At 36.3% G+C, this 13,000-nt stretch overlaps 1 protein-coding gene across 1 annotated transcript; it reads right to left on the bottom strand.

Annotated features, from left to right (window-relative positions):
• Positions 1 to 380: 380 nt before the first annotated feature.
• On the bottom strand, positions 381 to 7,948 carry LOC143453021 (uncharacterized). Its single transcript, XM_076954173.1, has 8 exons — positions 4,392 to 7,948; positions 3,985 to 4,093; positions 3,692 to 3,789; positions 3,536 to 3,601; positions 2,926 to 3,048; positions 2,660 to 2,866; positions 2,507 to 2,612; positions 381 to 2,406 (listed from the first exon to the last, which is right to left on the bottom strand). The coding sequence occupies exons 1-8, from the start codon at positions 5,519 to 5,521 to the stop codon at positions 1,225 to 1,227; spliced, it is 3,021 nt and encodes a 1,006-aa protein (XP_076810288.1). The 5' UTR covers positions 5,522 to 7,948; the 3' UTR covers positions 381 to 1,224.
• Between the last annotated feature and the right edge of the window lie 5,052 nt (positions 7,949 to 13,000).

The raw sequence follows: 13,000 nt of genomic DNA, 5'->3' as shown, positions 1-13,000 counted from the left end.
CCAAAAATTCTCCTGTTGCGAGGAGAAGATATTACCGATGTTATTGAATCTGGCGATGTTTGAAGAGCTGCATCAGCCATTATAAGAGCATCTTGTAAGACCGCTAACATGTTTCTATGATGAAAGCCAGGAGTGAATGAGAGAGCCTGGAACAACAGACGATTGTCTCCGTTTATCAGCATTTGGCTGCGTGTTCATTTCAACTTGGAGTCACCATTGAGCGAAGATGGTCTTCGCCTGCCACTGGCTAGCCCAGTTAGTTTTTACTTACACTCAGTACTTTCAATGGCGTTTCTAAAGACCGAAACGACTTCTTAAATTTATCCAACTGTCTCTTAAAATTTATACTTTTGTATCGACAACAATCAATTAACCTGAAACTACACAAAGGGTCTTTAAAAGTTGCGGTCTCTAAAAATTGCTTAGCAGTTTTTAAAGCCAAAATTAAAAAAATATACTGTTTAAACTACATAAAATTTATGTTAACTTCAAATTAATGCACCGATTTCTTCATGCTAAGCCTATTAAAGAAATGATTCTATCTACTTTTTGGATTAAAGCATTTTCCAAGAGTATTAGACAAACTGTAACCGATCTGGAATTCAATACAACCGTTTGAGTGTTTTTGTCCAAGTTATTATAGTTAGGCCTATGATATAACTTATAGTTACAATAACAATTTCGGTTTTCAGTAAGAATATATATATAGGCTATATATTATATTATATATACTTATAAGAGTTTTAAATTGATTAGAATATTTCACGTGGTGATCAAATTTGGTTATTTTCCAAAAACAGAAATCAAGTTAATCCATAATCCATATATAACACAGTAAGTAACACAGCGATTTCTATTTACGCAAGTGATATTACCAGAATCAACGGACCATTAATGAATAGTGCAGAAATGTTAAACCGCAAGAATATTTCAGGTCCACCATTGTTGGCAATGGCATGTATTTATATAGCGTTTTCAAATAACATATGCAACTCTTGTCAGCAAGAGCATGTGGGACACATTGTTGCTTATACATAAAGGTTACCAATAAGCAAAGGCTTCAGCGGTTGTCATTGCGTGAATAAATGCAGTAGCCTAATGCTAATATACATGTAGGCCTACTGTTTTGTTCAATAAACATTTTCCAAAAATGGATTGCGTAAAATAGCGTTGAAAATTACAACAGGGAAGTAAGTGTCTACGGTTGCATTTTATGTGTCAAAACTACCCTTTTTGATGAAATCGATTTAATGGAGAAGTCAGCATCTGCTTGTAAGATGTAAACGAACAGATAATAAAAATTAAGTTTAAAAATGAATTTAAATCGTAAAGTGCCATTGCAATTCTCACTTTAACACCATTGTCCATTCCTCGATAGAGGAAAACTACAAGCGTAACGTCGCACAAAACCGAAATTACAGCAAAAATCGTGGTTCTCTGGATAATCTCTTGCAATATTTGACGAGTTTTCGCCTTTACATGAGATTCAGCGCGTCTTAAAGTTTCACCAACCGCGATTTTGGCTCCGAGATCGCGATACTTCGTAAGAACGATGGTATTGACATTGGCCGTCTCCGATTTTGCTTTCTTGCGAGCATAGATCCAACATGTACAAAATGCGAATTTCAATCCGCCGTGACTTAGTTTTAAGGCATAAGTGAGTAAACCCAACATCATTGTTTGTCCAACCGTTACCCCGACAACACAAGCGGTAACCCATAGTACCGGATACACACCTTTCTCACCATGTTGCCATTGGCAACCAAGTTCTGATGGCGGATGATTGGTAGATATAGTGATGATTACGATGACGGAAAGGGTGAAAACAAACATCAATGGTAGGCTGGCCACGCTAACTGCTTTCAGAAAACAACTGAAATTGAATTGAAACAATTTGTTTGTGTAAAACATTCTTTGCCGAAGCCATAGAAAAATATACACCGAAAATGAGACAACGCAGTAAGTGGTAACCAAGGCATCGCAAAGTACTTCGCAGAATGCATGTTCATCTTTCGTAAATCCAATATGGAGATATATCTGGGTATTTATAAGCCGCACAAGTACCGTAACGGCGCATAATATAACTGAACTATAAATTGCCCCCCTGTCCATTTTCTGGTCTTTTCGAGTTGTCGTCTTCTTCCACTTTTCGCTTCGGATTCCAAAATGAATCAAGGACGAGATGATCCAGAGCGTTAGAAGAAGAAGAGTGACGTTTAAGACTTCCGGTAAAATCCAATCCAGCCGCTTCGTTCTTGGCAGCCTTGTGGTATTTGAAATGTTTTCAGACGAATATAACTGATCACCATCAAGATGCAAATGCATTCTTGTGAGTACTTTTTGAGGATTTTCAATTAAAACAAGTTCAAGTCCTATATAATAGTCCGCATACTGTCGTATGAAAACCTATGGGTATAAGCCTACTTGCAGAACATAAGCATGACAAAGTTTTAAACCCTCTTAATCCTGCAATCGCTCAGAATAAAGTATTTATTATTTAATATACTTGGTAGTTTGGTGAGGCTGGTTCATGTTTACAATATTTCCTAATATCCATTGTATCAGAAAACCAGATTTTAAGTAATCTAGGAAGCAAAAATAATAGTTCGAGCCTTGAGGCAAAAAAGAAAAATTAACCTACTTTCAATGCTTATTAAACTGCCTACTTTGATTACTAGGATTTTCTCCCTGAAGTGACTCTGAAAACAGCAAAAAATCCTTGTCGGTTAATTCTATGTATGGTCGGCGACAGACACTTTCGTATATATTATTCATAACCAACAGGTGAATCATTCGTAATGTCTTTGACGTATGCCTGTGCGCCCGACTAATGATACTGTGCTGTAATTTTAATTCGCCAACGCAGCTGTTAACATACGACTGAATACGATTTTACTTTTGACATTTCCTTTCCCTTCGCGTCACAACACATCACCGTAATCAAAGGGTTGCATACTCTTGAAAATAAGAATGACGTAACGTGGCCTGTGATGGCTGGACCACTGATGAATATGATCAATTAAGGAAAGAACTGACATTGGCGCAACCCTAAGTAACGGTGTTCAGGGTAAAGATATGTACTTTTTACTAAACCTGACGCTTCTTAAAATTGATTGCAGGTACTGACATACAGCATAAGTTTAGTAAGAGTCTAGAATATGTAAGCTATAGGTATAGGGCTATTACTTGTAAAAAGAAACAGAGTTAAAAAGTGCGGACATTAAACCAATAAAAATGTAACGCTTTTATACAATAATATAATTTATCTCTACACTTCAACTGCCGTAATCTAAATGTTAGTAAATCAAACATCACGGAGTTGATTTCCATGTAATACAGCCGAACGTACTTTCGGTTAAGTAACAAGGCATTCTTTTAGACATCTCCTTTTATGAATTATTGATAAACTCGTCCATCTTTCTGTTAGCGCTTAAGTAGCTTGCGGGTTTTCAGAATAATTAGTGGGCAGGATCATAGGCAAGCAATCACATATGCTGTTCATCAGCAGCCGAACGTTCAATTGACATTTGAACACCTTGCACGTTTAAAGCCCTCGGGGCGTTCATTGATTGTTTTTGAGCGGAATCCTTTTCTTATCGTTCTACAACAAATTTGACATCATACGTTTCGTTCCTCAGATAAGTGATAACACTGATAACTAATTAATGGCGAAAAACAAACGATGCGGTACAATCTGCCAGGACGACAGCGACAACTCCTGGCCGAAAAGCTTAATAAAAATGACCACTTAAGGTAGCGTAAACTGCGGGTTTCTGCAGGTAGCGTAAGCTGCGGTAAAATGAAACTAAACTGAATAATTTGTTAAAACAAATTAGTCAAACAAGCTACTATATACGCTTCCATTGAATTCTGTTTAACTTTTATTATAGCCTATACTTGGATTAATTAAACGACTTCTTGTAGCGCAAATTGTCAACCACTGTTTCTAGTATACTTCAACATTTTTAAAGTTTTCGTCAATACCTTTGCTTCTAATCGTGGGCTTTCGTATGCGATGAAGCATACGCAAAATGTAAAATATAAATCTTGATATTTATATATATATCGCTTATCTAGGATGCATTTGTGTATTCTGAGAAATATAACAACATTAACGGAGGCTAAAAACAACGAAAAATATAAACACATAACACTGTATAACGCCACACACAATGCAATAACGGTGCAACGGCCGTAGTTAAGCCTTGTTTTCTTAAAAATAAAAAATCGTTAAGTTTGCTTGTTTTCCTCGAATTTATTATTGTTTAATCGTTGCATAAACCATAACCATGTTTTTTACGTTCCTATAAAATGTACATCCAATTATATATATATGATTGAACAACAAATGCACTTAAAAAATTAAATATGTTGCAAAATCTCATAAAGACGAGTGACTCTGTATCATTTCTATCGATTTTATAAACGGTGAACATAGCATATTCTTGTAAGCGGTAAAAGAGCAAATAACAAAAATCAAGCTCAAAAAAGAATTTGTGTCATAAAGGATCATCCCGATTCTCACCAATTTGCCGTTTTCCATTCCAAGATAAAGATAAATCAAAAGACAAGCATCGAGTGAAATTGAAATTACAGCAAGAACTGTTGTTCTCAAAATTATTTTTCGCACGCTTTGAAACGTCTTCGATTTCCTTTGCCCATCACAGCGACGTATAGGCGTAGCACAATCTACAACCAAATTTGAATTGTCGCTCTTGACGGATACAAATGATTCAGGACCGTTATTGAGGACGATATGCGAAGTAGAAGTTTCAGGAGAACGCTTTTTCTTGAAACAATTGCAAGAACATGACAACAACTTCATTTTTCTTTGACTTGCTTGCAAGGGATATATGAGCAACCCCAGCATCATGACTTGTCCGAACGTTATGATGGCAACACAGGCAGTCACCCAGTAGACGGATGGCACGCCGCCTTCTGTTGGAATCCACTGGCATCCGGATGCTGACGGAGGATGTTTAATGGATAGCGTCATAACCAAAATGACAGAAATCGTGCAAAGGCACATCAGGGGTAGACTGATGAGACTTGCAACTTTGATGAAACGATTGTATTTCAACTGAAGCATATCATTCGTGTAAAACATTCTCTGCCGGAGCCAAAGGAAAATGTACACTGAAAACACCACTAGACAATACATAATGATGAGACCGTCGAACACTATCTCACAAAGCTTTTGGTCGTATTTACTGTCACTATATCCTACGTGAAAAGCAATCTGATCGTTTGCAAGCCTCAGAAGAACGCAAAAGGCGCATAATATAACGGAACTATAAATTAGTCCTCCGTCTAATTTCTGGTCATTTCTTGTAGTCTTTTTCCATTTTCCGCTTCGAAATCCAAAGTGAACCAATGAGATTATGATCCAGAGCGTTAGAACAATGAGGATAACATTGATAACTTCCGGTAAAATCCAATCCAGTCTTTCTGCTTTAGGTGGCAAGGTGACATTGGAAGTATCAGCGTTAAGTGAAAAATCGTTGATATTGTAAACATTCATCGCACAAAAAAATGTTAATCACTTATACCTTGTACCTAGACCAATCTTTTACCTGGAGACTTTGAATAATAGGTGCAATAGTAAACAACGTAGGTTAAGATGTTTTGATCACAAAAACAGCGATTTTTGATGAGTTACATCTATTCATTTAACAACTAAACTGCACCAATAATTACCAGAACAATTTTGAGTATATCTAATACTACCGTAATATGTTCTTCGGTATTCACAACGACGTTTGTGAGCGAAAAATGACTGTCTATACTCTATACGTAGGCCTACACTCGTTTTGTCAACCGCGCAGTGTTAAAAACACAAAAATCGTAGTTTGTTTAAGAAAACATATACACATATACTATATAAGGTTTACTTCAAAAAACAAAGCAAAATTGTTTCGTTTTTTTCTTGAATGTTTCGTCAAAGCGTGTTTCAAATGTTGCCTGCTTTCCACACATTGGTGATGAAAGACAGTTCTAATTAGGGTTGAGTAGGCTGAGAAAACGATTTCCTTGTTCAGCAAATATCAATAAAGTTGCAACTTAAGTGTTTTCCTGGCTGCACGCTTCACTGCTCAAGCATTTAGTAATCAAAATTTTTGTTATAACCTACAGCACACTTGCATTGTATGGTTTATGGCTTATAGAAATTTTTCACGTGCACTTCGGTCATTGTTCTCTGTCGGCAAAGTAGGAAGTGTTTCTCAATAGTAATTTCCTTGGCCTTCCTCGTCGCCTGTTAGTCACAATGCAGTTGTTATTTTTATCTAAAGCAAGCTTAGCAATATGTTTACGCAATGAGAAAAAGGGCTATTTTATCAATAATTTATGCAAATGAAACGCTTTTAAAGACCTTCCTTTACGTTTTAGGGAAACCGCAGGTATTTATGTGCTCCATCTATCTGGAATGGAAGCTCATGGCTTTCTGACATAACATGAATGTTTTCCTCGTCCTGCACTCTTATAAAATGAGCTTATATATCTTATCTGACAAAAATGGTTGATTTTCTTTCGCACTTGATATAGCGCTCAGCTTAGTTTAGAATTTCAGATAAATCAATAGCAATCGACTCTTGTCAATAGAAATCAACTCAACCTTTCTGCAACCGGTGAATGGCGTTATTTTGGTGAATGCAAGCTGTCAGATTATTTAAACAAAGAAGGTTACAGCTTGCAGCAGGACACTGGCTAAATCGTAATCTAGTATAACATTATGACTGAAATGTGTTGAACACATCAATTTATTTCTAACTAAAACTTATCTACCAGTACCAGCATTTTTAGCCTTTCAAGACAGCTTATTTATATCGTAAACGTATTTTCAAGTCACCAACAGAATAATATTATTACAGGAATAAATTTTAACCAGCTTAAATAAATCCATTTAAGTTTTAATCTTTCTGGTGATGGTTTATTCCACCATTATTGATTTTGTTCCGGTGTTGGGCTTATTCCTTTCATGAAATTAATATAATGGGCACCTTTTTCCTACCTTTACCATGAACCGCTGCGTGACCACACACACACACACACACTACAGGGATGTTTTATACGAATAATTTGCTACGTCTAATTATTCTGTTTTTTCTAGGTTAATTAAATTCGAATATAGAATATAGAAACACTTGACTGCCAATCAACCGCATATAATAGTGAAATGCTAGTGCAGCCGCAATGCATATTCATGTCACCATGATCTAATAAATGAAGCCTCAGCAAAAGATGGAATTCGCTAACGTCGTGTTCTCAACAAATAAGCGCGTTTTTTGTAAACCTATCGACACTTTAAATCGAAAATCATAACAAGAAGATTCTTTACATTCAAATACTCGAATAACTACATATTCGTTTTTGATTCGACTTGGTATTCTAAAATAGATAACCTTTGCACCGTAGTTGCAGGGAAATATGTTTGCAGTAAACTGCAGACGATCTGCGTAATATCGTGCAGCCCTTTCAATTCGTTTCTATCGCCGCAAACGACATATCCCGCTTTGTCTGGTCGCTTCCTTCTAATGGGGAAATAAACGCGTCGCTAAATGCACGCCGATTCTCTTCACGCAAAGCATTTGTCAATACATGCAGGAACGAGGTTAAACAAAGCGCATATTAAGTTATTTTCATGAAAGAGAACGAGCAAAATGGTGGTGATGGAGTTTTGATATTACAGATTTAAGCTACACCATCAGATGCCAGCGGAAAAAAAGTCACACAGCTGCATGTCCAAATGAAAGCACTAAACAGATCGACTCTGGTGTAATTCCTACACTTTATTGTGCATTCTTTACTTGAACCAATAAAAGCGCTTGTGTCTGTTACTGTGTCACGAAAAAAAAAAACACGTTTAAAGTGATTTTTTTGTAGCTTTCTGTTAACCTAATTTAAAAGGTTTTAAGAAACTAATGTAGTTAAACTAAACTAACTTAAGTAACCTGAACATATCTTCTACAAGTCTAGGCGAATCCTGACTTCAAGGTTACCATAAATAGCTAAAACCACTCTTTGCAAAACGTTTGTTCAAATTTAAGAAATCAATCTTTAAGAACAAAAAACGTAGCCCATATAGGGTGAAACAGCCACTACTATTCAACAACGCCATAAGTTGGTGGATGCAACTAGACCACATAAGTAGCCTGCATAATTAGGCATCAGCAGCACACAGCAGCAACGGCAAAGCTGCTGTGTGACAAGACTTGCTTGAAAAACTTGACAGGGGCAGTTTAAAAACTAATATCTTGGCTATAATAATACTTTGAAACCCTATCAGGTCTAACATCATTATAAGCTGAGCAGTTCATTAACCCAACAGAACAACAATAAGTGTTTTTACTCTCGAATCGTTTTATGTAAATCGATTGCAACACATAAGCACCGTTGCCTAATGGCACAATATCATAACGACATAAATATGAATGAAACAAGTCGTGTTGTCACAACAGCGTCTCGTACCATATCTGCTCTATTATTATCGATCTTGTATAGATACTACTATACAGTTAATTTGGTGAATCCGCGCCAGCAACAACGACAGGCAGACAGACACAACGCAGACACAATGACAGAGAATCATCAAACATTTTACTCTTTGGAAATACTTGGAAGCACTTGACAATTATGCGGTACGAAAACTTTGGCATTAAAATAAAAATACCGGGTGCTAGCAAAAGGTGTGTCTAAAGCAGGTTTCATAAACATAGTATTTTACTGAAGTACTGTAAATGCAAATATGTTCTGATCAGTGTTGGACTGAATGTCCATGCTCTTTGGGTAAAGGTAAACATTGTGAGGATCGGCGGAGATTCTTTCGAGCTCAAGCATAAATGATGCCTGAACCAACCGCGTAAAATTATTTATAATTTAATTCAAAAATGTTAATTGTTTGTGTGATTGCAAAGTTATTACGCGTTATGTGGCACGGGGTGGCAAGAACTGCAGCAGCTTGGTCCTTGAAATTCTGCTCAAACTTATAAATTACTTACTATGTAAATTACTAACATAACTAAAATATAACTAATATAATAAAATATACAACATAACTAAAATATAACTAACTAATAATATATATAATATAACTAGAATATATAGTGTATAAGCACATATACAGCTTCAGCGTATAAGGACAAAAGGTATTTAACTATAGAGCATAGGCCACATACTAGACTAGGTACCTCGCAGTGCGACCTGTCCTAAAGGGCTGGGGTTCTATGACAAGAAGTGATGATCAGGAAAAGTGCATGATAAGTCTCATTTACGATAAACCAACTTCAATATACGGAAAAAGGTCCCAGGCGGGGGAACGACCAGGGCGAATGACTAATTGTGCGTCATTATAAACAGGAAATTTAAAGCACGTTTACGTATGAACTTTTTATGTGCCATACTGTGCTAAAACTGGCAAAATAGGAAATCACGCTGAAGCGTTTGGCTTAGATAAATTCCGGCACCATAGTGGTGTGTGAAAAACATACGCTATCCACTCCATTGTGACCTCAGTATATAGATGCTTGGCATGGGCATAAAAATAATTTCACAAAACAATACGTTTAACGATCCTTGTTTAACGAAACTTTTCAAGTTTTTTTAAGACAGAAATAAACGTCACAAAAAGCGTAAATATTTGGCACTCATATTTATGTTGAAATTCCCCCTAAACAATTATAACTACTTAACCACAGCAGTTTATGCCCAGACACCAAGTCATTTCCGTTGGCATTTAATCGAAATTCAGATTATTGTAGTGAAAAACAATCACACGCATTTCTGAATCGCACTGTTGGACTAGAATAAGGTCATAATATCTATCAATCACTAAACTGACTAAAGGCTATGTAGTTCATCACGGCAATCTCATTTTAGCTTGCAAAGTGTTGATGACATGAGCGAGTAAAATACTTATCTAGCTAACTGATGACAGTTAATATAATACTCGATTTAATTATTGCGTATTTTTTGTCTCGCAGACATTAAATTTTTAAAAAAGAAGATAATTTTAAATAATTAATTAATGACTGCTCACTGTTCAGTTGAAATTGATTAGGAATAATCATTTACTGTAAAAGTTAGTTTTAGAAATGTTTAAAAACGTCAGCAAACATGTGAAATGAAATAATGGCTTTAGTCAGAATACTGTTAAGTTAGAATATACAGTATCTAGACCAGAGGTTCTTAAACGTTTTTTTTACCGCGGACCCCTAAAAAATATTTTTGGTTTGTGGGACCCCCTTTGTGGCCTAGCCCGAGAAAATTTTTTTGAACTGCATGAATTGGACATAACGCAATAAAATTAAAATGAATTGGTAATAAAATTTATTTTTTATTTAATTTAAAGAACAGCGAATGCAATTTGTTTATCAATATCTTCGATTTAATCTCATTTATGGGAAGGATGCTGCTGTTTGTCTTCAACAAGAACATGAAATTGTGGCTTCGTCTTTGATAGAGCAACACGCACGTCATCCCTTGCATCCAACCGGTTTCGACTCTTTGTTTTGATAGTAACTGAGGATGAAAATACTGACTCACATAAATATGAGGTCGCAAAAGGGATTATAGCAGCCATGGTTCTATTTATATTTATTCCATTTTTGAAATTATACACTAAGATTGGGCATTGGGCCTTCATGGACCCTTTAAAACTAGTCCGCGTACGGCGTACCCCCAAGGGGTCCACAGACCTCCGTTTAAGAACCCCTGACTTGACCTGACCCCTGACCTGACCCCTGACCTGACCCCTGACCTGACCCCTGACCTGACCCCTGACCTGACCCCTGACCTGACCCCTGACCTGACCCCTGACCTGACCCCTGACCTGACCCCTGACCTGACCCCTGACCTGACCCCTGACCTGACCCCTGACCTGGCCCCTGATCTGACCCCTGACCTAGAATATTAATTATAATTGTAAATAACATTTACAACTTCTGATCAAATTTATGCGAATATGGGTTATTGGATTCGATAAAATCGACAATGTTTAACTTTAATTCTGGGATATATTTGCCTGATATGATTTTTGTAAATCGAGTCTTGTTCCTGTAGAAATGATTTTTCTTCGTGGTTTTTAAATATTGCTGCATGACGGACCGGATACTCCTCGTCAAATGCTGTTCAATAAATTACTGTCCATCAGTATTTGCTTGCAGTCGATTTTCATTTAATTAAGACTTCTGCGACATCTATTTCCTTTTAGCTTTTTCGCGTTAAAATTAATTATGCGTCTAGACTAATAAAAAAGCGTATTAGATATGATTCTTAACCCTATCCTAACCAGGCTCGCGAGTTTACTAAAAAACTAGGTGTGGCCGACACCGCACACACATTTTCAATCATTAATTACTCAATAACTATACGTCGTAAACTGATCGGATTTTTACAGGTTAGTAGAAAAATCATCTGGCTTCCTGTATACATCATAATTGTAAAACTAAAGAAAGTGAATTTAGTGTAAATTAAGTATTTTTAAAAGTGACACATTTCTAGAAATTCTTCTTGCTACGCGGCGCCCCCGCTGTGTGGAAAACCAGCTGACCGCGAGAAGAGAACGAAAGAGAATAGTTAGTCGAGTTATTGGTGCTTAAATGAGTAATACGCATCAATGCGGAGAAAGAGCAAAATTATGAAAATATCACAATATCTCAAAAATTACAAAATCCAACTTTATCAAACAAACATGGACAGATGGCTGAACATTTTTTAGGAAAAGTCACCAAATTTCAAGTTTCTACAGCAAACAATGCAACTGTACGCCACGTTTTGCTATGACTGTGTGCGGGAGAAGCCAAGCCTATAGTTAGAACAGGGTTGACCAGTTACCTAAAACGTCCTATTAACCTAAAACAAAGTTTTAATAGAAATTTAAGTAACATTTGCCTATGGTTTTTTGTCTGTATAAAAAAGTTTAACTTCGGGTACCGTTAACAACACTAACACCAATGATTTCTCAACTGTATCGCCTATGGTGGCAAACGAGCAATTTTAAGCAGTTTGTAGCATAACTTCAATTCAAAACAAACTTCCACGGACCTCAGTTTAAGAACCCCTGACCTAGACTATAAAAAGGGTCATAACATTTACAATTTCTGATCAAAATTATACGTACATGGGTTAATGGATTCGATAAAATTGACATTGTTTAACTTTAATTCTGGAATATATTTGCCTGATATGATTTCTGTAAACCGAGTCTTGTTCCTGTACAGATGATTTTTCTTCGTGGTCTTTAAATATTGCTGCATGACGGACCGGCTACTCCTCGTCAAATGCTACTCAATAAATTACTGTCCATCAGTATTTGCTTGCAGTCAATTTTCATTTAATTAAGAGTCCTGCGACATCTATTTCCTTTTAGCTTTTTCGCGTTAAAATTAATTATGCGCCTAGACTAATAAAAAAGCTTAGTCGATATGATTCTTATGACCAGTTACCTAAAACGTCCTATTCAACTAAAACAAAGTTTAAATAGAAATTTAAGTAACATTAGCCTATGGTTTTTAGTCTGCATAAAAAAGTTCAACTTCGGGTCGTACCGTTAACAACACTAACACCAATGATTTCTCAACTGTATCGCCTATGGTGGCAAACGAGCAATTTTTAAGCAGCTTCTGACATAACTTCAATTCAAAACAAACTTGTTCTCCATTCAAAGCACATTGTATGATGCCTTGGCTTACAGTGTACAATCATTAATTAAACCTTAGATGAAATTATCAACACGTAGGCCTACGCATATGCGCATGTTTTCCTTTGGCAGAACAGGTGATAGGCAGGAGCAAAGAAGATAATGCTGTAAACGTGTAGTATCACAGCGTGCTGAATTAGCATAATTTCCGCTAATTTATCAACATTATTCTGTTTTCATTGTTGCTGAAAAAAGGTCGTTGCTAATTTTCCTTACATTACCACGCAAGAATTACCGAGCCAACAACATATTATAGGCCTACGTCAAATTAATTATCTTTATAGCATCACGTAACACGTCAAAAGA

This window comes from Clavelina lepadiformis, chromosome 4 (assembly GCF_947623445.1).
Source record: "Clavelina lepadiformis chromosome 4, kaClaLepa1.1, whole genome shotgun sequence".
NCBI lineage: Eukaryota > Metazoa > Chordata > Ascidiacea > Aplousobranchia > Clavelinidae > Clavelina > Clavelina lepadiformis.
The sequence above is the reverse complement of the archived record's forward strand: the minus strand, read 5'-3'. Positions and strand labels throughout refer to the sequence as shown.